This window comes from Achroia grisella, unplaced genomic scaffold (genome assembly GCF_030625045.1).
Source record: "Achroia grisella isolate CSIRO2021 unplaced genomic scaffold, CSIRO_AGI_Agris_v1 utg807, whole genome shotgun sequence".
NCBI lineage: Eukaryota > Metazoa > Arthropoda > Insecta > Lepidoptera > Pyralidae > Achroia > Achroia grisella.
Window position 1 is genome coordinate 1,611,907 of NW_026713028.1, and position 25,632 is coordinate 1,637,538.

General features: G+C 34.2%; 1 protein-coding gene across 3 annotated transcripts in view; it reads left to right on the top strand.

Moving 5' to 3' along the window:
- Positions 1 to 25,226, top strand: part of LOC131851788 (spastin) — a 40,515-nt gene extending 15,289 nt beyond the window's left edge. For 2 of the 3 annotated variants that reach the window (XM_059202340.1, XM_059202341.1), the window contains 7 exons: positions 11,500 to 11,691; positions 12,968 to 13,082; positions 14,874 to 15,016; positions 15,635 to 15,825; positions 16,691 to 16,890; positions 17,251 to 17,436; positions 18,212 to 25,226. In XM_059202340.1, coding sequence (XP_059058323.1) covers positions 11,500 to 11,691; positions 12,968 to 13,082; positions 14,874 to 15,016; positions 15,635 to 15,825; positions 16,691 to 16,890; positions 17,251 to 17,414 — 1,005 coding nt within the window. In that variant the 3' untranslated portion in view covers positions 17,415 to 17,436; positions 18,212 to 25,226. Of the gene's footprint in view, positions 1 to 11,487; positions 11,692 to 12,967; positions 13,083 to 14,873; positions 15,017 to 15,634; positions 15,826 to 16,690; positions 16,891 to 17,250; positions 17,437 to 18,211 lie in introns of all 3 variants that reach the window. The other variant, XM_059202338.1, reaches the window with a different exon arrangement.
- The last annotated feature ends 406 nt before the right edge of the window (positions 25,227 to 25,632 follow it).

Here is a 25,632-nt window from a genome sequence, read left to right on the forward strand (position 1 = left end):
AATCAGGTACTTATTTCCGGTCCCAAACTTCAAAAAAATATTGAAGATATTATTTTGCGATTTCGACTCCACAAAATTGTCTTCACATGCGACATAAAACAAATGTATCGACAGGTGCGCATGCATGATGACGACTGCAGATACCAAACTATCTTCTGGCGCGCTTCTCCTGCTGAACCCTTGAAGCAGTACGAGTTAACTACCGTAACATATGGCGTCACGAGCTCTGCTTATCAAGCTATTCGCGTCATTCACGAGTTAGCTCATTTAAATACTAGCCAATATGCTGAGGCTTGTAGGGTGTTGCTAGCAGATACATTCGTAGATGATATAGTTAGTGGGTCTCATTGTCTTGATTCTGCTCAGCAATTGCAGCAAAATCTGGTTGCCATTCTCTCTCAAGGCGGTTTCGATTTGCGCAAGTGGTCAAGCAACTCAAAGGAGTTCTTGGAATCTTTCACCTCCGATCATTGCGAGCCACCATACCGTTTCGAGGAGCAGGGTGACAACATCTTCAAAATTCTGGGCATCGAATGGAACGCAAAAACGGATAGCTTCATCTATCATGTCTCAAACATGAGTAATGTCATGACCATGCGTGGCGTTTTGTCTAACATCGCGAGACTTTACGATCCATGTGGATTTTTAGCTCCTGTCACTTTTTACGCCAAGCACCTTATGCAACAGCTGTGGTCAACACAAAAGAGTTGGGACGATCCACTTCCCCCTGCTATACAAAAATCTTGGTCGGAATTAATAGCAGATTTTCCTCATCTTAATAAAGTATCTATATCACGTTACGTTATCACTGATCAACCGTTTGTATGTCAATTGCACGGTTTCAGTGATGCGTCCGAGCGCGGGTATGCCGCTTGCATCTATCTGCGTATTCAAAATACTCATGGTAATTATGTTAAATTATTACTTGCAAAATCACGGGTAGCACCACTCAAACAAAAACTAACTATTCCCAAATTGGAATTAAACGGTGCACTTTTACTCATTCGCTTAACCAAACACGTGTTTGACATTTTAAATGTCAAAATGTCAATCACTACTGTCATTGCTTGGTGTGATTCGAACATAGTCCTATCGTGGCTTAAAACTTCACCTCACAAACTTCAAACTTATGAAGGGAACCGTGTATCCCAAATCCAAAATTTATTTTCCAATGTCACGTGGAAACACGTACCGTCCATGATGAATCCAGCTGATTCAGCCAGTCGAGGCCTTACTCCTACTGAATTAGTTGATCATCCCTTATGGTGGTGTCCATCATGGCTTGAAATGGACGATTCAACATGGCCTAATGAATCATCAGAACTTAGCGAAGCCGACTTGCCTGGTGTACGGTCCTCCTATCCTGCAGCTTATGTCACGCATACTATTACGGAGCCTCCTTTTCTCACCAAGTACAGCTCGTTTACCAAGTTACGATGTATAGTAGCTTGGTGCAAACGTTTCTGTCACAATCTACGCAAGCCTTCACAACGAAGAACTGGACCAATTAGTGTGGCCGAGTTGATTGATAGCACTCACACTATCATTCGATTGGTTCAGTCTTCGGAATTCTCTGGAACAATTAAAAGGCTACAGGAAAACAAATCTATTAAAGGTGGTCTCATGAGACTTAATTTATTTATCGACAACATCGGTCTCGTAAGAGTAGGTGGAAGGCTTATCAATTCTAATTTGCCGTACCACACAAGGCATCCATTGCTACTTCCTAAGGCACACCACGTGACACGATTGATAATTGACTATTATCATCATGTCTTTTTACATCCTAGTCTAAATTCCCTTCTAAATTTATTACAAAAATACTTTTGGATTTTATCAGCGCGTCGAATTGTCCGCCAACAAATTTTTCGTTGTCAACGTTGTTATAGATCACGACCTAGATCTATTGAACCGTTTATGGGAGATCTACCCTCCCACCGAGTAACATCCTGTCGACCTTTTCAAAAGGTTGGGATCGATTTTGCGGGCCCGTTTTTCTTAAAAACTTCTCGTATCCGAAACGCCAAGTCCGTAAAATCGTATCTCTGTATTTTTGTATGTTTTACAACCAAATGTGTTCATCTGGAAATTGTTTCAGAGTTGTCTACTGAAGCGTTTCTTGCATGCTTCGATCGGTTTGTTTCTCGTAGGGGACTTCCTAGCGACGTATTTAGCGATTGCGGTACCAATTTTGTTGGTGCTCGGAATTATCTAAAAGATGTTACGCAACATATTATAAATTCTCATGAGGAAATCCATAAATATTTAGCTCATCAACAAATAGTTTGGCATTTGAATCCTCCCGCCAGTCCACACATGGGTGGTTTATGGGAGAGTGCTGTTCGCTCTGCCAAATTAATCATTACTCGTGTAATTGGCGATCGCTCACTGGTCTACGAAGAATTAGCTACCATCTTCACTAAAGTAGAGGCTGCTCTAAATTCACGTCCTTTAGTACCTATGACAAATGATCCAAATGACCTAGACGTTTTAACTCCTGGCCATTTTATCATCGGTAAACCTCTTCAGGCATTACCTGAAGAAGAAATAATAGAATCAAATCTTCTCAAGCGTTGGCAGTTAGTACGGCAAATAACTCAGCATTTTTGGAAGCGTTGGCAATCCGAATATCTTCATACATTACAACAGCGACCCAAATGGCTTGCTAAACTACCTAACGTTCAAGTAGGCGATTTGGTTTTGCTGAAAGATCCCGGTTTGCCACCATTTCGTTGGAAAATTGCTAGGGTAACTAAAATTTGTCCAGGTTCTGACGGTACTGTTAGGGTGGTAGAGTTGAAAACTTCTACTGGTATGTTACTTCGACCAGTAGTCAAGATTTGTCCATTATTACCTTGTGCCTAAAGCCGATCATTATTCTTATGCTATCGAACCTTAGCTTATAGTATTATTAGGTTAGTTACATCTCATTATTATTATTATTTTTTTTTTTTTTTTATAGTTAACATTGTTGGAAACCTTTGCAGTTTCATATCTTACTTTTTTTTTTATTCTCTAAAGAGCTTAGAGGCTCTTTGGGGGGCGGTATGGTTGATATAAATCTACTAATTTCTAGCCAACTTGCAATATGTTACTACCCTAAATCCTACTCCTATTTTTATCCACCAAATCTGGGGGTAGCATCAACAAAATGAGTCGTTCGTTGTACGTCGCGTCGAGCACACGCAAATCAACATATTCTCCGCGAATCAACGTTAACGGAACCATCAGCCGCGATCTTCGCGCAATCATCTGATTAGTACATCATCCAGTGAAATTCATCGTAGTGTTGTGCGTTTTTAAAGTGAAACGGCTACGCGTATAATAAGACCTGCACGCGGGGACGACACGAACCAGGTTGGTCCTTAGTTTCCCTTTTTTACCCAACACTAACCGCTAGACCACCGGGATCTTCAAAGCGTTTTAAATGCTCATATTTGTGTTTATAATATTAAGGTCAAACTTATGCGAAGTGACTTGACCCCTAAAGCGTAGGAGGTCGTCCTAACGTGTGGGTGTATGTAATGAGGCGACGTGATTGATGTAATGCTGAATGTCGGTAGGTCCGTCTGTGGTCTGTTACTAAAATTGATATACTCACTTTTACAGATTGTGTTCTATACAACATATATCTTATTAGTATTATGAACGCGAAAGTTGTGAGTATGGATGGATGTTTGTTACTCTGTCACACAAAAACTACTGAACGGATTTTGATGAAATTTTGCAGCAATATAGCTTAATAATCATTAGAATAACATATAGGCTATATATTTCACGCGAGTGAAACTGCGGGAACAGCTAGTATATATGTATAATATACAACATATCCGTGTGTGTCAAATACATGTGTGTACTATTTTTTATTCGTTAAAGTATTTTTATGCATAATAGAAAAAAGATTATCATTCTGCACTCCTCTATATAAACTACTAGCTACGCCCGCGACTTCGTCCGCGTAAAATGACGATACTTCCATATAACCTTTCATCTCCCCATTCTACCCCTTACAACCCTTTTATCGCATTAAAAAGTAGCCTATGTCCTTTGTCAGGGTCTAGACTATCTGTGTACCAAATTTCATTTAAATCGGTTCGGTGGTTTCAGCATGAAAGCGAGACAGACAGATAGACCGACAGACAGAGTTAATTTCGCATTTACTATAATATTAGTAAGGATAAGTGTGCGAAATTACATATTTCTCCGTTCGCGCAATTTTCATAAAAAGTGCTACAAAGTATTGCTTCATGTATTAAATAAAGATTAGCAATAATAAACAGAAATACAAATCTCTCTTTATAGTATTAGTTTAGATTTACAGTAACCTTGAAAGTACTAGCAAATATTGACCCTAAGTTGACCTGGGTGTGACAAGGACAAACCTATTTTGATAGCAAATCTAAACAAAGCACACGATAAGCAATTTCATATAAGTATTTGAACATTGGATGATGTTATAATTTAAGTAAGGTTGTCTGCGTGGGCATCGAGATTTCATCTATTTCAGTCAAGCTTGCTTTGTAAGATGTGTTTCAGTCAAAGGTTGAGATAGGGTAGTGAAATTTCCGAGTATAAACAATAACAACGCTCACAGCAAACAAATAAAGAAATCACGTCTTCATGTGACTCCCATGGTTTAGCGGTTTAGCACACCGTCTTATTTCCGATGATCGCAGGTTTGATTCCTTACACGGTACAAACTTATGAACTTGATTGTAATTGTGTCTCGATCTAGGTATTTTCTATGTATATTATGTATAAAAAAATCTATGTATTTATATCAGATGTCTGTTACATATTATACATTGCGTATAATATACAAGTAATTGGAAATGAACGTAATTGTTATTTTTATTTACATGAAAAAACGAATGTAATTTCAGGTGTATTACGTCCTTCACCTTCACTATGATATCACCCGATCAATAAATATGACACACTAGTGAAAGTAGCGGAAATAAATTAGTGATTGTTCACCGAGAGTGCACAATTACAGCTTTAAGAGCGCCGTAAATCATTCGAGATAAGTCGATCGATTAATTTACTTGCACGTAATGCGGGTACTTCGAAATTAATAACGAAGAGTACAGGTCTATTTATTTACTATCTTTCTACATAATAATATTAGTAACTACATACAAACATATTATGAGTATATATATTTTTTTGTGGATGATAATGAAATGGTGCACCCGCCTGTGCTAGCGGTTTCCGCTGGCGGGGCACCAGTGGAGGATGATAAGATGAGCACGAGGTCAGGTCACTTAGCCCATCGTAACAAATTCACCAGGAATTTAACACGATGGTTTCCAGGGGGAACCGCGTGGAGGTCGACCTGACAGGGTACATTGCTAGCAATGGGAATATCAATGCACATTACTAACAATCCCCTTCCTGGGGGGAAGGGGATATATATTATAAACAAACTATAATATGTATGTATGCTCATAATATGTTTGTATGTAGTATATTATTATGTATATGTATACTCTTATATTTATATCTACACATCTATTGGAGTGTCTGTTTGTAATATTGAAATAACCATTTTTTACTACATGCAAATGGATGTAAATACAGTACATACACCAAAATAACATTTTTTACAATTTTTGTCTATCTGTCTGTCTGTTTGTTCCGTCTAATCTCTGAAATGGCTGGACCGATTTTGACGGGAGGACGGGAGGACGGGCTTTTTTGGCAGGTAGCTGAAGTAGTAAGGAGTAACTTAAGCTACTTTTATTTTAGAAAAATAAAGTTAATTTCCACGCGGACTAAGTCGCGAAGTACAGCTAGTAATATAAGTTTATTTAATAATCTAAACCGCCTTCGAGTATCTCTGTACTCCCTGGCTGGCAGAGAAAACTATTAGCATTAAGCCCGCCTAATGTACAAAATTCAATAGTTTTAAATAAATAAATATTAGTTGACCCGACGAACTTTAATTATTTTTATTCACTTTTTATTACACCTGATATAAATTTCTAACTTACTCCTAACTACAAAGATACGGTACAAAAAGCGGTCTTATCGCTTATGTAATCAAACGTTGCTTTGATGTATCAATTATTTCTGTATAGGGTCATCCTTATCGCCTAGTATAAAAACACTAAAACTTCATTAAAAGCGGATATAGTGTTTAGTAGGATTTGGATAACAGACATTGTGACACGAAATTTTTAGTTCATTGAGAGATCTCTCGCAGTCAACTTGTAGTGCCATGTCTACTCTGATCCCTATAACGAATTACTTAATTTGTGAATTTTGAATATAAACATTGTATCACTACATAGTGTAAAACAAAGTCGCTGTCGCTGTCTGTCCGTCCCTATGTATGCTTAAATCTTTAAAACTACGCAACGGATTTTGAAGCGGTTTTTTTAATGTTTAACTGTATTGTTTTTAAATAACCAATTTAAATATAACTTTAATATTAAAGATAAATTCATGAGGTATCTGTTATTGGCTTTACTAACTATGTAATACTATATATTGTCTATAAATTGTGTAAGCTGTTGATTACCTAAAATAAATAAATAAATGAAAAAAAATAGATAGAGCGATTCAAGAGGAATGTTTATATGTATAATACATGTACACCCGTGCGAAGCCAGGCTGGGTAGCTAGTTCACATATATGTTATATCTTAAGAAAGCAATGCTTACAGTCAAAAGAGCAACACTCAAGTTTATATCTCGTTCTTCTTATGATGAGTATGCTTTCCGAATGAGTGGTAGAATAAACAGAATATTATATAATAGACTATTCAAAAGTGCTTATATTATGTTTATTTATTTGTATTTCTACTTAGTATTGAGATGTTAAAAATAGCTAATATTATGTGTACAGTAAATAAATATTGACTGCGCCTGACGGGCTCAGCGTTGTTTGCGTCACATTATCACCATTTTTGCAATGTTTTTCAATGCAGCTCGTTTCTATTGGTCATACCGTGATGTTATATAGCTTATAACATTCATTAATGGCTATCCAATAATGAATCTAAATATATATAACTCAAAGGTGACTGACATAGTGATCTATCAACGCACAGCCCAAACCACTGGACGGATCGGGCTGAAATTTGGCATGCAGGTAGATGTTATGACGTAGGCATCCGCTAAGAAAGGATTTTGATTAATTCTACCCTCAAGGGTATAAAACAGGGAGTGAAAGTTTGTATGAAACTTTATCAATTTTATACCGATCGGGCTGAGACTTTACATGCATAAAGCTACTAAGACGTAGGTATCCCCTAAGAAAGGATTTTGATGAATTCCACCCCTAAGAGGATAAATTAACGCGAGCGAAGCCACGAGCAAAAGCTAGTTAAATTATAAAATCCGTAATACCTAATTTCTTCGAGCATCCAAAGTTACAAACATTACCTCTATTATAATCTTATATAATAGGCATATGTGTTCAAAATTGCGCCCCTGACATATCCAGTACCATGTGATCGTGTGACCATCTGTCACCTTAATATTTGTGAAGTGAGTGTGAAGCCAAAACTATGCGTGTAGTTGATATGTGTAAGAGTTAGGGTTGCTATCTTTTCAAATATATAATATTAGGTTAACCATGTAGCGTTGCCCGCGTGATATTTACTATGTATAATATGTATATTTACAAAAAATATATATCTGAGTGTTTATATCAGTTGTCTAGTACTCATAATACAAGCTCTGCTTACCGTGGGACTAGATGACGCTGTGGTAATGGTCTAGGTTTATTTATTTATCTAATCTCTGTTACTGACTAATAATATAGATTTCTGTAAGGGCCATCGATGAATCACGTTACACGAATTTCTTGGTTCCTCACCTCTCCTCCCATCTTTGTCACGGTTAGTCATATTGTGTTTTCTCTCGCCATAGTGTGACATATTTTGAAAATTGAACTGTTTTCGTTAATAATTCAAATATCCTGTTGTAATTCTCGTATATATTGGATTTTGAAATGTTATGTCACAAATTTAGGCCCTCCCACTCCGTTGTCACACGAAACCACACTTTGTTTGACAGCTCACTCATTTCACTTAACGTATGACGTAATCTATGGATGCTCCGTAAGTGAAAGACTTCAGAATTTCCGAAAATAATCTTGAAGGGGTAAAACTTCTATACAAAGTTTCATCCCTTCCAGATTATTTTCGGTCGAGGTCGCAAATAACAGCTGATATTGTATAAATGCAATAAATAATTGAAACTAAGAACGCTGTAAAATCTATAAAATACAAGTACACCCTTCTTCCGGATTATAGAATGACCTTGTTTAGTTTTAAACACAAAGGCATTTTACGTCTTCCGTTGGTTTAAACTAAAAAATATTACCGGCAACCCTAAGGTCGGCGTTATTTCCGCGTCAATGAAGCGAAACATATCGAATTACATCTTTTCGTTGGAAAATGTAATGTAAGTAATACTAGACCAGTAAACTGTCTAAATTATTGAACAATAATATAGGTAAGACCTAGAAGGCTAGAACCTACTTGAAATATGATAAATTCTTTAAGAGTTTTTAAATGATAGTAAGGTTTTTGTAAAAAAAAATAACTTATTTCATAGTGCTGATCTGATAATATGATTGATTCTGATTGATAGCGTAGCTGTTTCTATGTTGATTATCGCATACCTCTTCCTTGTCAATGTGTCGTTACTTAAAACAACTTTTAACAAAGCAATACGCCTTGATCATTCTTTTCTTGGTATAATAAAAAGTATGACAATTCAAGAGTATTTACATTAAGTTTATTTGAATAAAAAATATTTCTATTTCTTCGTACAATTTCAACTTCATCGCCACGAAAATAAATTGAGTTTTACTTAGTAAATACCTAACGCTTCCCACGGCCGGTACCATGGGAGAATTTCTTCAAGTAAAAAAACTTACTCCATTGGGCGATTTATCTTTGTACCAAAATAAGAGCAGTAGTCCAAGCGTGAAAATAAACACTTTGGATTACTTTCGTATGTATAATATTTGTACAGATGTGTGTTAAAAGGAATGTGTCCACGCAATAAAATTACTATGTAGATATTCTTCAATATTCATTCTATCTCTATTTGGATACCTTGCATCTCCTCTTCACCCAAACGCGATAGCAATACTTTCTCAATCGAAATTATTTACCTACCTACTAACTCTATATTCTAACTCTATTGTTATCGTTAATAAAAAATGTTTTCGTTATTCTGAATATTGAATATAATTCCAATATCTAGCATTGTTAAAATTCTATAAATAATGTAAATCTTTCCCGTACTATTATATATGTAGACTAAATAACGTTATAATTTATTGTGAATGTTTGTTAAGATGAATTGAATGCATATTATTTTTGTTAGTACAAATATTTATCTTGCTCATTGTTCGAATGAGCGCCCATCGGGAATCTTAGGCAGTGATTGATTGAAATCGCTATTTTTGTCACCTACAACTTTATTAGATTATAATCACATTATTTTAAGCAGCGTAAAAAACAGGTCATCCGTCATAATAACTAAAAAAATATCATGAAGTAGTACCCGCGGTTTTTACTGCGTAGTCTCGAAAAGTGGAAGTTTAAAAAATACTTACATTGTTGTATTATACTAGCCGATCCGGCAAACGTTGTTTCGCCATATAAATTAATATTGCCATTAAAAAGCTAAGGGGTTGGTGGTAAAAGGGTGAAAATTTTGGAGTCTATGTATTTTTTATTGCCACAGCGTAAAGAAATTAAACATAAAATTTTCCCCAAATAAAATATAATAACAGGTACTTTATTCTGATATTAATTAATTCATATATAATGCTAGAAGTAACGGCCAGGCCGAAAATGTAGTTCGAATCTGCAAGAAAATGATGAAATGCGTTCTTGTGGATGGAACAAAAAGAGTGAACAAATTCAAAATGAATTATTGTTGTATTTAAGTATTGTAAAGTTCACTGTTTTACAAATTATATTATTCAGATGGGAGTTGCTTCAGCCGCTCCATAATTCGTTCCGTGGTTATTAATCCTTAATTAATACGTATTAAATATAGGTTATAAAAATTATATAATTCACTAGCTGACTCCGCAAATGTTATTTTGCCATATAAATTAAAACCGCTATTGAAAAATAGGTGTTGGTGATAGAAGGGTGAAAATTTAGGGTTGTATGTATTTTTTAATATTACATTATAAAATAATGAAAATTTTGTCCATGAAATAAAAAAAAATGTTAGGGGTGAACAACGCTTATCATTTAGGGGTATGATAAATAGTGGCCAATTCTCAGACGTACTGAATATGCATATAAAGTTTCATAATAATCGATCAAGTCGTTTCAGAGGAGTATGGTTGTTAACATTGTGACATGAGAATTTTATATATAAGATTAAACAACGAATGTTGAAACAGGTTTAATGATGTCTTTCATAATCTTATTATCATAACTTTCTCACCGTGCACTTTCAGCATCCAACGCACGTGGATACGTAATAAAACTAGTTTTGTTACTTGCAATGACACTGCAACAAACATGGTCATGTGTGGGCTGTATACGTTGCAAAATCGGCGAACGCTAACTGTTGCATGTAATTTAGCTTTTAGGCGTGAATATGCTTTATTTCGTACTATTGGTTTTTACTTGTGATACATTGTATGTTTTAGAAGGATATTTATTTACTTATTTACGTCATACTAAGCAAGATTTACAGTTTCTCAATATGCCCACTTAGGAAGATTGCATACATATATACTAGTTACTAAAATACACACAATAATTACAATGAAATGAAATCTTAATTTTACATACTACATAAATAATCTACTGCCATCCTATGAAACAAAGTAGGTACAAGTAAATATGTCTAGATCTAGAAATCGGATAACTACACCGTGGAGTAGACTACTTCGTCGCGTGAATTAAAGAATAGAACAAAACAAATAATCCTATGCGAAGTACTTCTTTAAACTTATATAAATTCAGATCAGCCACTCAAGAACACAATAACAAACAAAAATCAGCCCAGTCCATTTACACTTACAATAACAATTTACATAAACTTTGAAAACATTTATTTACGCATGCCGTGGCAACCAGAAATTGAGTCAATATTAAAACTATATAAATACCTGAACTTTTCAGCAAGAACTAATCATTGTAATTGTTGGTCACTCAAGATTTTTTTTTATTTTATTCATTAATATATGGAAGTTTAGACATACCGCGGACCCCAGTAGACGCGGTTTACCAGTAGGAAAAACTATTGGACAAACATTTATTGTTTTCATTGTAAAAAGCAAAATTCCTGTTACGTCGCGTTCACATCAACTAAAATTCCCTTTTTGTGTATACATCACTTCAGCTGCTCCATGCGTACTTCATAAATCTAAATATTATTTCAATTTTTAAAGTCACTTTTCACTGCACAAAATCATAAAAAATATTATTATAACTAACCCTTTCATTTCATATCATCATCATTAACCATCATGTTTCCATCCTCTCACGTTTAGAGCGCGTATCAGGTGCCAAACAATGGGTCACCGGTGCGGCGGGCGGTCGGCGGAGGGTCACAGCGCGGGACACCTACACGCAGCAGGACCCCGCAGCCGGCGCTCTCCATCCGAGGTGTTGACCCCAAGCTGGTGCAGTTGATATTAGACGAGATAGTCGAGGGTGGGCCTAAGGTGCACTGGGATGACATCGCTGGGCAGGAGGTGAGAAAACAAATTCAGTATTTAATAGTATTAAGATGAGTTCCTTCGAATAATTCCATGTACTTGCTTATAAGACATAAAATGCTATATGCAGTAACCTCGCCAATAGTACATATATTTTAAATAGTACAGTAAAGAATATTTAAATAATAATAATAAGACACTTTTAATCTGAAGAACAGTTATCTAATATCCTGATGGTAAGTGGTCATCGTCGAATAAACATAAGAACGATAATTGATATCACAGAAGTAAATTGGAAGCAAAAATAAAAATCGACAACTAATAGTGATACAATGGGGAACAACGCGGCAGTAAACCATACGTATAGCAAAAACATTCATCAAAATATATTCTGTTTTGGCGGAAATGCCAAGTGGTATGTACACAAAGTGTAAAATATAGTAAAAATGAGAATCTCCTCCGTTCGACATTCGGTTGAAAATACGCTGTGTAGTCTGCCGCTTAGCAGATATTTTAATATTTAGATATATAGCATGCCACTTTACCCTGTAATTTTACTGTCATATGTCATTCTTCAAACTGGAACTCAACTGCTTCGTAGTAGATATAATGTGACACTGGTTCCTGCACACAATTTTGTTATAAAGTCTCCCCTTATCTACCCTCCCTAGCGTTCAAAATCGCTTGACTGTAATAAAAAATAAATTAATCAACTTCGATAAATATATATGCTGTATTAAAGAGCTTTGTTATTTTGAAAATGTGCAATAGAATAAAGTAATACAGTACAGATCAAAATTATTACTGTCGGCCTCGGTCGTCTAGCGGTTTAGTTTCGATGGTCGCGGGTTTAATTCTTCGTACATCACAAGGATTTGTATTCATGAGTATGATTGTTTGTATTTGTCTGGTTCTGTTCTATGTATATTATGAATTCATTTACAAAAAATGCATCTAAGTATTTATATCAGTTGTCTAGTACCTATAACACAGTCTGCTTACCTTGGGACTATATTGTGCTATGAAAATTGTCCAGGGATATTATTAATATTAATGTTTTTTTATCGTTTGAAGAGTAGTTTGATACCTCAAAATTGCTGATTTTGTGTTTGAAGTACAAGTATTGCTAATTTGTCACAGTATTACGTGGTTAATTGTGAGAAATTGCGTATCTATCCTAAAATCACAACAAAAATATTAGTTCTGCCACTTTGTACTAAAATGTTAATAACAAAGTATTGTTAAGTTTAAACTTAGAATCCTTTTGTAATATCATTTTCTGTTGTGTATAGCGTATATAATTTGTTCTCAGACTGCCAAACAAGCGTTGCAAGAGATGGTTGTACTTCCTTCTTTGAGGCCTGAGCTTTTCACTGGACTGAGGTCACCGGCGAGAGGTCTTCTTTTGTTCGGACCACCAGGGAATGGTAAGTAAAGAATACTTTTATATCCTTATTTGTTGTACCTTACAAACTTCTTGTTCCCTTATTTACCTTGCTAACTTCTACATCGGAGACTCTTAATATAAGCGGTACTTTCATTAATATTAGCTTAACTTACTATAGTTTTTTTCTTTGTAAGTTCATCCTTTTATAGGTAAAGTTTACCAGGTAAATTTAAAAAAAATTGTTTTTTTTTTGTTTAAGTGTATCAGAACATATTTTATAATTCTAACCCGATTGTTGCATTAGTCTGGATTTATTTTTATCGTGTTTATTTTTAATATATATCGTAGGACTTTTTTATGTTAACTAATATAAGAAACTAATCAGGACTTTTACTATCAATACTAAATAAATAATAGATACATATACCAAAATACATATGTGTATATTTATAAATACGTTCTGTGATAAGCATATACGCAAAAACCAATACAAACAGACAACGAATCCGCGACGATCGAAAGGTGAGGCCGTGTGTAAACTGCTGCACCCCAAAGTTATTTAAAATTATTTAACTTTGTATATCCATAACACAATTTTTATCATTGTCAACATCAATGACCGCCCGTCCCTGTAGGTATATTGTACTGTTGTATATTCAATGCAGTTTTATGCAACATTGACTTTTGATAATATCTATTTAATGTATGCATTTTATTTATGTCGTATCTCGTAACTGATCTACATAAAATGGAGTCCACATTGTCAATAAAATAACTTTCTATATATGTATATATAGAGTTATTAGGGCAGAGGAAGACCAAAAAAGAGATGGATGGACTGTGTGAAAGATGATATGGTACGAAAGGTAGCAAATAACGAGATGACTGCGAACAGAGGTGAATGGAAGAGAAAAACATACATATTACGCCGACCACAAATAATGGGATAAGGAAGAAGCTGATCATGATATGTATTTATATTTCGCAACTGCTTGGTCTTTTGTATTTGCGATTGTTATATTTGAATACTGATATATCTATTGACTGTTTACTGCCACAATAAAAGAAAAAAAACAATATGTTTACATGCGTCGTGTATTTGATACAATAAGACCCCGGTTAACGTTGTTACGGTTCAGCGGTCCTTTATTTCAGCCCGGGGATTTGGAACCTAACGGAAAGACGTCGAGGAAATAGTTTCAACAGCAGCTAGTCTTTCTAATACTGAGCTCAAGGTATTAACTGAGCAAGAAGTTTTGTGACTGTTTTTAATGTTTTCTTTTACAGCTGGAACTTATCGGAACGTATCCACAGGGGATACGTTCTGATAAGTTGCAGCTAAGTTAAGCGAGGTCTTAATCTACATTACAAACAAATGATCAACTCTTTCCTCTTTATAATATTATTTTATAAGGTTTTTGAGAGAGCGTTGTGGCTGGCTACTGCCTCGATTTACATCTAAAAGGTTGTGAGTTAAAATCTGGGACACTAAAAGAAACTTTGTCGATATTATAAGATCTATATTAATATTATAAAAGAATCGATTTTGGTGGTCTAATGGTTTAACACGTGATAAATTCCTAGTGAATTGGCTACGATGGGCTAACTGACCTGACCTTATGTTCATCTTGTCATTCTCCACTGGTGACCCGCCAGCGTAAACCGTTAGGGCAAGCAGGTGCACCATTCCATTATCATACAAAAAAAAACGGGCCTAATTCAGAGAAGTAACCTACTAAGGCACCACGTTCCCTTATCTCTCTATAAAAATTTTATGCATTTCAATTCGAATCTTAAACTTTATAACAGTGAACTCAAAATTAATTTACAGGTAAAACATTGCTGGCTCGGTGTGTAGCCGCCGAGTGTTCGGCCACATTCTTCTCCATTTCAGCAGCAACGCTCACCAGCAAGTACGTTGGTGACGGCGAGAAGATGGTACGGGCGCTGTTCCAAGTTGCTAGAGAACTACAGGTATTGTGATCTATACTTATTAATAAGTATTACTTTTTTCTACTAATCTCAAATCCAATTGATTCTTGCGTAAAACAGGCATCGTTTTTTTGTTTATTTAACAAAGATAAGTACATTTTATTACTACGAATGGGGGAACGACCGAAATATTTTTTTTATATGTAGCTCATGTAAACAGGCGTTGGTTTTATTTATTTAACAAAGACAGATACAATTTATTATTACGAATGAAGGAACGAACGAAACATTATTTTTTTATATATTGCTCACATTTGTTATTGGTTAAACCTAGATCTATATGTATAGATGTACATTTATAGTTGTACATTTTAGATATAGAAATACTTTATATAATTACTTATTTAGTACAAATCGTACTCTTTTTAATTTTAATTTTTGTATTATTACCTAATGGGTTTGCTCTCGGTCTTACCTATACGCCATTGAGTCTGGGGTTGTATTTCTCAGGGAACACCAAAGCTGGAAGTGTATTCCACACTCTGGCGGTGCATATTAAAAATGATATATCATTTTGATAATGGCTGATTGAAATTCAAATTTGTGGAATGACATCGAAAGCATTGAATATAGTTTTCAATTCAACCCGCATTTTCTCAGCCGTCAATAATCTTCGTGGATGAAGTAGACTCTCTGCTGTGTGAACGGTCTTCCGGTGAGCACGAGGCGTCCCGCCGGCTCAAGACTGAGTTCCTCGTGGAGTTCGACGGATTGCCCGCCGCCGGTGCTGATAGGCTCATCGTCATGGCGGCCACCAATAGACCGCAGGAGCTCGACGAAGCAGCACTCAGGTAGCCAATGTGTACAATATACGCCTCGGTGGTATAGCAATCAAGCTTTACTTCCCATAGTCGCGGGTTCGATTCCTCGCACGGTGTAAGCATTTGTATTCATGAGTACGATTGTTCGTATCGGTCTGAGTGTTTTCTATGTATATTATATATGTATTTACATAAAAAGTAGTTAATTAAATCTATCAGTTGTCTAGTATTCATAACACAAGCTTACCGTGGGACTAGATGGCGCTGTGTTAATTATTCAAGGGTATTAATTATTATACTTTAATATAATATATTTTCCCGAGGTAGACTTTGTGTGGAGTCGTGTGTGGCTATCTCTGTTACCTATATCAGTCGCCAAACACCTTGCTTTTTGAGCTGTATTTCGGATTGAAAGATGGTAATATGATATAGTAGTTTTTTGGAAAAGCAATGCATGAGGTATGTCACGGGTGTCACGCGTGATGCCCGTAGTTCTGTTCTTGTATAAAGGCGACGGTTAACAGCTTACCATCAGGCGAGACAGCTTGTTAGGCAATCATATTACATTAACAAAATATATTTTTTTATTTGACGACCTCGGTGGTCTATCGGTCTAGTACACCGCTTTACGACCGATGGTCGCGGGTTCGATTCCACGCACGGCGCAAACAATTGTATTCATGAGTATGATTGTTTGTATCGGTCTGGGTGTTTTCTATGTATAAAATGTATGTATTTACAAAAAAAAATATCTATGTATATGTATCAGTTCACAAGCTTTAGATAGCATAACTTGGGTCTAGATGGCGCTGTGTGACTTGTCCTGAGATTATTATTATTATTTATTTTACCGCTAACTTCATTGAAAACCGCTCTCATCTGAATCGTTGTACAGACGGTTCCCGAAACGCGTGTACGTGTCGCTGCCGGACGTGCGGACGCGCGGCGCGCTGGTGCGGCGCGTGCTGGCCCGCGGGGCCGCCGCCGCCTCGCTCGCGGAGGAGGAGCTGTCGCGGCTGGCCGCCCTCACCGACGGCTACTCGGGCAGCGACCTCACCGCGCTCTGCAGGGACGCCGCGCTCGGACCCATCAGAGGTACGTCTCCAATATACTCCAATACAGGGTACATTTTTTTTTATTAATGATGACTTTTGTGATCACACATGCTCGTAAAATCGATCTAATTTCAACGCTTCTCGCTATATAAACCAGCACATAAAAGAATATACTTCACCATGGTGAAGTTATAAAATAAGTGTGTTGTAAACGCAAATAGTGAAGTTATATTCCATTACCGCACTATTACAGTATTTCATTTACCGTCGCACGGCGCCAGCCAGCGGTAGCGCGTTGTCATAAAATTGTTTAACTGCGTGCTGCTACTTTTTGTAGTCTATCAAAAAATACTACTAAAGACATTATATGGTACAATAATTAATTATTTTATTTTCACAGAATTAGACCCCGAGGAAGTGAAATGCCTCGACCTGTCGTTAGTCCGGAGCATCACTTTCCAAGACTTTATGGACTCGTTGAAGCGCATCCGGCCGTCCGTGTCGCCGCACAGTCTCGTCGCGTACGAGAAGTGGTCCGTACAGTACGGCGATCTCGGACTATGAACCAGAGCCATGAATGATACAGGTATTCTATTTTTTAAACTTATTCCAGTGCTGTTTTTTTTTCTAATGCTTTTTGGTATAGGTCGATATATATAGACTGGATAAGACGCACGACATCTTAGTCCTCTAGAATGGCGACATATGCGTACCCCAAGCGTCAAATGATAACGTAATGTTCATAGTGCCGTCTATGCATGTAGGCTACAGTTACCGCTTACCATCAGGGGGGACGCAAGCTTGTTTCCCATTCCAATTACTTAAAAAAAGTTGGCATTTACAACGTCACCGGAAGAATATTAGGAATGCAGAAGGGACTCCAAATACGTGGAAATGCTTATGTAGCGGCTGAAGACCAACTCCTGCTTGATGGATTTGATTTTAGTTTGAGGGCACCTCGAATGGTTTGAATCGCGTCTCACACTGTCGCAATCATAATTTCGATCCCCGTTTAACTAGGGCAGGGAGTAAATCGGAAGAGCAATACGACTCCGATTACTCCTGTGTTAAAGTACTTACTACATCATTTTTGTCATCGTCTTGATGCTTCCCTGATTACTGCCTAAGTGTTCATTATGTCGCATTCTTATGAGATTGAAATGGTTCTTTGCCATTTGCACACCTGTTTGAACAGGGAAATATCGCCTATATATGTTCTGTGTTACCACGGGTATCACAAAATCTTGTTATATATAATTATTTTATACATTATATTTAAAAAAAAATATATATTACCTATATCAGTCAATTATATATTATTCTTCTCGACTACGTCTTAATTTTTTTCTAATTGTTTTCAGGTCTTGACTCTTATTGAATAAAAAAGTAAGTCATACAGAAGAAGGATGAGGAACGGATGGAACGAAAGAAATGAAGCACATAGAGATTCACTTCTCGAAGGTTCTACCGCTCAAACAAAATGTTGTAACGATCGTATTTATCCCATGCATTTCCTTATTGTGACATACTTGAATTTTAATTTTAAGGTCATATTTTTAATAGAATATGGAATGGCGTCTAGTCAGAATATCGGTTTGAAATATATGTATTTTTGTAAGGGATTGCAAGGAAACAGGTGGAAGTTTGACAATGTATTGTTAAGGCAGAGATATTTAGCCGCATCTCAGAGGAGACTGTCTCGCTCTCATGCACAATAAACATTTACAATAATAGCCAGTAATTTAATATACTTTTAACTTGCTATAGAATCAATAATCAATGTTTATTGCATTCCATAATAATGTTTGATAAAAGATGTTGATACTTGATACATTTAGATCAAAATGCACGCTATTAGGGCACACAAACATAACAAAATTATTGTTTTAACAAATTATCAATATTCGACTAAAATATCTTCGCAACAGTAACCCCAAATGGGGTAGAGACTACTGTCATTGCAACTGTCGACGTCATGGTGAACGCACCACGTGACTCGGCAACATATGAAACATTTCGCTGAGTAATATAGGTATTTTTCGGAACTAAGAATCTACCTATGACTTTAAGAATAATGTAGTTTGTTATCGATATTCACAGTAGTGGAAGTCAGCCAGAAATATAAATTGACATACAATATTTTTAAATGAGAATTGTACTCACTACCTTTGCAGTCGACAAGTCGTAGTGAACCACTAGCTCAAGATACTTTCAGTCTGATTGTAATGTCTCTCATAATTAATTATAGTGACACTAACGTGTGATATTATATGACAAACAACTTGATTATTAAGATTTTTTAAGGAATAAACATTGATAGATTTACGGCTATTTATCTGAACCTGCCTCTCATTTAAATGTTGTGATAGCTATGTTTAAAGTGCACATTTACATATTTCAAATTAAATGAAAAATATTTTTTTCATGTAGGTTATTTTAGCCGTTTATGAACGTTTAGTTTATTATTTTGTTTTTTTTTTCGTCTATTGCCTAATAAGCCCTTTATTTAGCTACTGACAAAAAGCTAGTTACAATAGAGGGAATAAAGATGTTTTAGTTTTGTATATGTGCATAAAATATTAAACTTTTACAACATGTAAATGAGAATATACTAGTTTAACCATATAATAAGCCGAACGGACGGATCATTAATGCAACTCGACTCAATAGAGATGTCGCTTTCAATGCTCATATTTGTATGATTTGAGAAATTTACGCTTCCGTGCTCAATACCTTCTTAATTGAGTCGGGTTATATTAGCCCTCTACTACAACCCGTCCAAAATTAAAAGGATCTTGTATAATGGTATAAAATTAAATGACATTTGTGTTAATTTTGAATTCTAACCTATTTGGCTTGTTCGGCTTATTTTTATTTCTAAATTTGGGTAGGATCTTACATAAAGAAATATTAAGAAGATTGCCTTGCATTTTCGTACATAACAATACTACCATGATATTATACTTATAGTCGTTTTATATAACTATACTTATTATATATTTAACATTTCTTCCAGGACGTATAATAAAATGCGGGGTTAATTCCAATTTCCTATATAATACTTATGCAGAATATAATAATGTGATGAAATTTCTTACAATTTATGTTTTAAATTATTTTCTAATGTTGACATCTTTTTTCTTTATTACAATAAAATAAAATAAAATACCAGACCATAGATACAGAACAAATAGTTAACCTGTACAAATTGTGTTTACCATTTATTTTTAGTGTAGGCAATACCTCATTTTATTAATTAAATTAATTTAATGGTCGGAAACCCTGAAATAATGTTGAAGTCTGAAAATAAGAGTAATTTATATAAGCACACATATATTTATCCTCACTATAACCAGTGATTTTGTATTATTATTTTTACAAAAGGCGTACTATTAATTAATTACGCATAGCAACTTTTTAATATAAATAAATTTATTGTTATTAATGTACTTATTCTAATTCTGTTGATTATTCATTATTTTTAATCGTGTATTGCTACAGATGTATGTTTAGACAACGGTGTCGATTCTAAAGATGTCGTAATCCTATGTAGTCCGTAGACGATCGAGCCTCGGAGCTCGATTTTGTATAAGTCCTTATTTTTTTATTTAGGAAAATCTATGCATCTTTATTAAAACAAATAAAACTTATTCTAAATTCAAACAATTATCTAAATCATTAACCTTTTCTAGGTACGGAATCGACACCATTATACTGTGCTAGTTTTATTATTTTCTCTATGACAGTTCGTATTTCTTACAAGAGTCCTGCTTTTAGAAGTAATGTATAATATAATTAAACATGACTAGTCAGTACACAAATTATTTTGAATTCTTTTACATTCTAAGTCAGTTGTCATGGAGAAAATAATAAAATTGACTAGCTGTTAGTAGTTATTTTTGATTATACATTATTGCATAATGCTGCAAATCTTATGAGTATTTGTATCACATAAAAGACGGGTAGAAACCACTTCCTTACAGTAAGCAGAGAACAAAACGTTTTGCTCAAACAGTTATAACGCAATCTGGCGTTTGGAGCAGTGTAGTAATAAAAAATAATATATTTTCATAATAGTTTGTTATAAAATTGTCTATCTCTTCGATTTAATGTTATTGGAAAATATCAATTATTGGACCACGCATTTGTATTTTAGTCGACACAGTGGGTCACTTAGTAACGCGGAGTTTTAGGGTGATCTCACACTGGCGATTTGATAGCGAGTACATAAATATTTAGACGCGGGTCCCGGTGAACAGTCTTTTAGACTCGTTCGAGTCTTAAAAATAACTAAAGTGATGTGAGAACAGGACGGGGTGTAGTCTAGACAGCGAGCTCACTACGTGGTAGTAGCGAAGAAGCTTCACTTTGAATTCACCAACAAATCGGTAGTGTGATGTCACTATTATATAAGGTTTTTCTAAACTTTTATGCAGACTTTGTAAGTCGTCGTCCATAATGCAGTGATTCCCAAAGTATGGGTATATTTTGAGTGGATCCTGCATGCAAGCATCACTAATAAATTGTATCACTACTAAAATTAATAATATTTCTCTTTCTAAAAATTCGACCTTATTGCTATTAAAACAATTGAAAGTTACAAAATATCTGCAATCTAATTTAGAAGTGCCGTATATATAAAACAGACAGTCGAGATTTAATATTGTAATCTTTATTTGTATCTATAATTAAATATTTATACTATTAGATATGTCATTTCGGTGCAATGCCCATGTCAGTACTTTAATTGATATTCTTTTACCTCTGAACGAGAGATAAAACCTTTAATAATCTACTTTTTTTAAAGATACCTTTCATATTACATATCTTTGTTACGAAAAAATCTCGATTGTTCTAGAAGCCTGGTCAGAATTTTATATTACAGCTATTTTAAATAATTCAAATTTAATTTGTGTGTCAATTTTTCGTTTTATTTCTGACCAGTCCTCGTAGCTCTGCTCGCCGTTAAACCACTTAGCCAAAACATTTGTAATAACTAATTATTAATAGTTGTAACATATTTCCTAATAAAAGACAGCGAGTAGCAGTTAGTGCAGTTGAAAGTAGCCGTTATTTTTAGATTATTAGAGTATTTATAGTTGTTTCCAATATGTTTATGGCTGTTTGTGGTTGCAGCATGGTTAATTTTTTTAATAAGAGCTGTAACATATGTACTTTTGGATATGACCATTACTTGGTGTGTTGTTGTATATTGCAAGGTTTATAGTTTTCTTTCAATAGGAGTAAGATGTGGGTATACGTGTTCTCTGTTTAGAACGGTCGGCAAAGTTTGCGTGTTACAGTTGCTTATTAGCTTTTTTTAATGTAAGCGAATGCTTTTTAACAATGTTTTTTAATCTGTATTATCGCTTTTTTCTGAATTTATAATGTATTAAAAATTAAACATGCTGCAACTACGAATTTGTAGATATGCTAATTGTAATAAATAGAATTAACATTTCTAGTTGTAGTCTGACATAGAAATTCATTTAAGCTCTTTAGATAGTGTAATTGTAACATCTAAAGCTTGCCATACACTACCAGATTTTAGGCAAAGGTAACGTACATTATCAACCAAATTTGGTTTAAATTTGAATTGAGAATTGTAGTAAATATCATAGGTAGGCTTTCATTAATAAATCATGTCTTATATATATTCTTCTCTGTATTATTCCAGTATATATATTACAGACAAAGTAGCCCATAGATATATCCTTTATTTGTATTCAGGTTTATGTACATCTACATATATTTCTTGTTCGAATTCGTTCATTTTATAAGTTAATATTTTATATATGTATACATATTAGTAAAATATACTTATATTTTTGTTGACATTTCAAGTTTTAAACATATATAATAAATTTGTATCGGTTTTATATTTATATATTTTGCCTATTAATTTTCAACTTTGTACAAATGAAAGAAAAAATTGGAAGTGTGTGGTCAAAAGTAGTCGTGATTAAAATTGAAATCGTATAAGATTGTGAATATCGATGTTATTTATCGATACAGTGTTAAGTGTATAAGGGGATATAATTGTCAGTTAAATTGGAACATTGTTAATTCTGTTAGAACCACTTCTCTGTTTAACGGAATTATGCCTTTTTTAGGTTCGATTCTATCAAGCTGAATGGTTCTTCAGAATTAGTGATGGGACAACCACTGACTTATATTGGTATAGTGTCAAATCTTTGTATCGATATCGATATTTGTAAAGTTGGCAACAGAGTGTGAAGTTGTATTAGATGGGCAAGTGTGCAAATATTGTAGTTGTGATTTTGTATTGATTTTAAAACTGTTTCGGTTGTGGTCCTTTTGGATTGTTTGAATTACTCAATTGTTTGTTTGTATATGAATATATATGAATTAATGAATTTAGGAACGTCAGGATAAATCGTGTTAATTCGAAAAATATAAATTTTTAATAGGTATATATATGCAGTTGATATTTCTTTTCATACATTTTTTTTCGTCTTATTCTCGGAAAAGAACTATCCTATGAGTTAAATAACTATTACAGTGCTATAACATATTCTTTTAAATTAAGAAAATAGGCCGAAATGAATGTTACGATACTTCAATAACTAAAGTACATTTATTAGAGGGATTAGTGTTTTTCTGAATAAGGGTTTAAGTCAAAATATTGTTCTGCTATTACAGACTTTTTAGTATTTTTCAGACGTTGAGCTCGAAATCAATTATTGACTATTAATACATTGGTTTCATATTTTATGGTCCATTGAATGGCGTCGGTGATCTACCGGTTTAGCACACCGCCTTACTTCTGGTGATACTTATGGTTGCGGGTTCTATTCCTCGTACCATGCAAAAAATTGTATTCACGTTTGTATTGGTCTGAGTATTTTCTATGTACATATATTATGTATGTATTTAAAAAAATTCTATCCGTTGTCTAGTACCCTTAACACAAACACTGCTTAGCTTGGGACTAGATGGCGTGGTGTGAAACCAGGGTTATTATTATAAATGAGGTAATAAACATTGTCAATAGATATATTCAAATTACTAGTAACTTGTTTTTGAATTGGAGTGGATTGAAATCTATATTGAAATTGGAATTGAGAGTACACAGAACTGCAAACATAAAACATATTCTAAAACTGTTGTTCCTGAATTCATGATAAACTTTACTACAATTGTGAAAAATTTCGCTTTTTACTAATGATTGTTATTAATAATGTTTGTTTGACCTTTTAATATATAATTAATTTTTATGTCTTTTATAAAAGTTTTCTACATGGTCATGTTTTAATTTAGAATATAAAGCATGTTTAAAGCACAATTGGTTATAAATTTTATTCTAAAATGAACAGCAATTAAGGAAAACAATCGGCGTTAAAGAATGTGAGGAAAAGCTTACTTTTCAAAATCAAAGTAAATATTGTAAACTGCAGTTTAAAGCCATAAAATCAATCTAAAACTATCGAAGAAGTTAACGTTTAGTTTATTGGTATTGCAATTGTTATTTCACAATTTAATTTAAGATTAAATACTTTCATAATAGTATCTAATAAACTCGGAAATGTTCACATTCTTATTCGTACATAGTGTAAATGTAAACAGTCAATACAATCTGAGTACATAATTCAAAGTTTAATTAAATACCTATTCCCATACAAAAACTCATGCAAGTTGCAGTCGGGATGTACTCGGAGGGTCACTGCATATATAAGCAATGCAATTCGCAATATATTCATATTTGAAAGGGTTTTATATTGTCGGTGAATATGTTAGAAGCCGAGTTGTAATGTTGACAACTCCAATTCTCAAATGGTTGCAATATTCAATGTGAATGAAATGAGAATTATTAATTGCTTTTCATAATCAAGCCTCTAAACTCATATTGTTTGTGAAATTTCGCTTCGCTGTGATATCCTTAATAAGTCGCCTTTTTTTATTTTACACGCATGCTTTTATGACACGTTTGCACTGATTTATTGCGAATTTCAGACTACCCATTACACCAATAATTGTATATATTTTTTTATATTTCCTAATTAATACATCATTCAGTATGTACAAAACTTGTATTTTTTCCCTATGTCGAGAATGGAAGTCGTGTTAACGGTAGTAACTTTTGTGAGTCTGCTATTAATTATCGTGAAATATCTACTGATATTAACTTTTCATAATATTTTTTTTAGATTTCTTTTATATAAATAATATTCTATGTTGGTGTAATGGGTAATCTTAAACATGATTTAACGAGCTTCGTATCATATAAGTAACGGATTTGACTGATTTGTTACCTAATAATAATCATTTTTATAGTGATTTTTGATGTTACGGTAATTAAATTTCATAAACTCAAAGCAAGTTCAAAGCCAAGTACCGTATTCGGGGCGATGAAAATTTCAAATAATATTTCGAGGACTTATGAATTAAAACTATAACTTGTTGTAATAACTTGTTGTAATAAGAAATTCGTAATAACCTTATATCTATTGGAGATATAATTACATGCGTATATAGTACTATATACTATATTCATTGTGTCTCCCTTAGTACCTATTGCTATTGAGAATAAAACAACTTGTGATAATTACTTTATACGTCAAATATTGACGTTGATGTCGTAATTCTGTGAATAAATACAAATAAACCTCAGCCTCTAACGCATTAAAAATTCTAAGACATGGTTGTAATTTTATTATTACAATTTCGCCTTAAATATCTTGTTGTTTTAATTTAAGCGCACGAATTTATCAATTTTTACTAACATTTTTATAAGTTAAGCAATCGTTGAGTAATGCAAAAT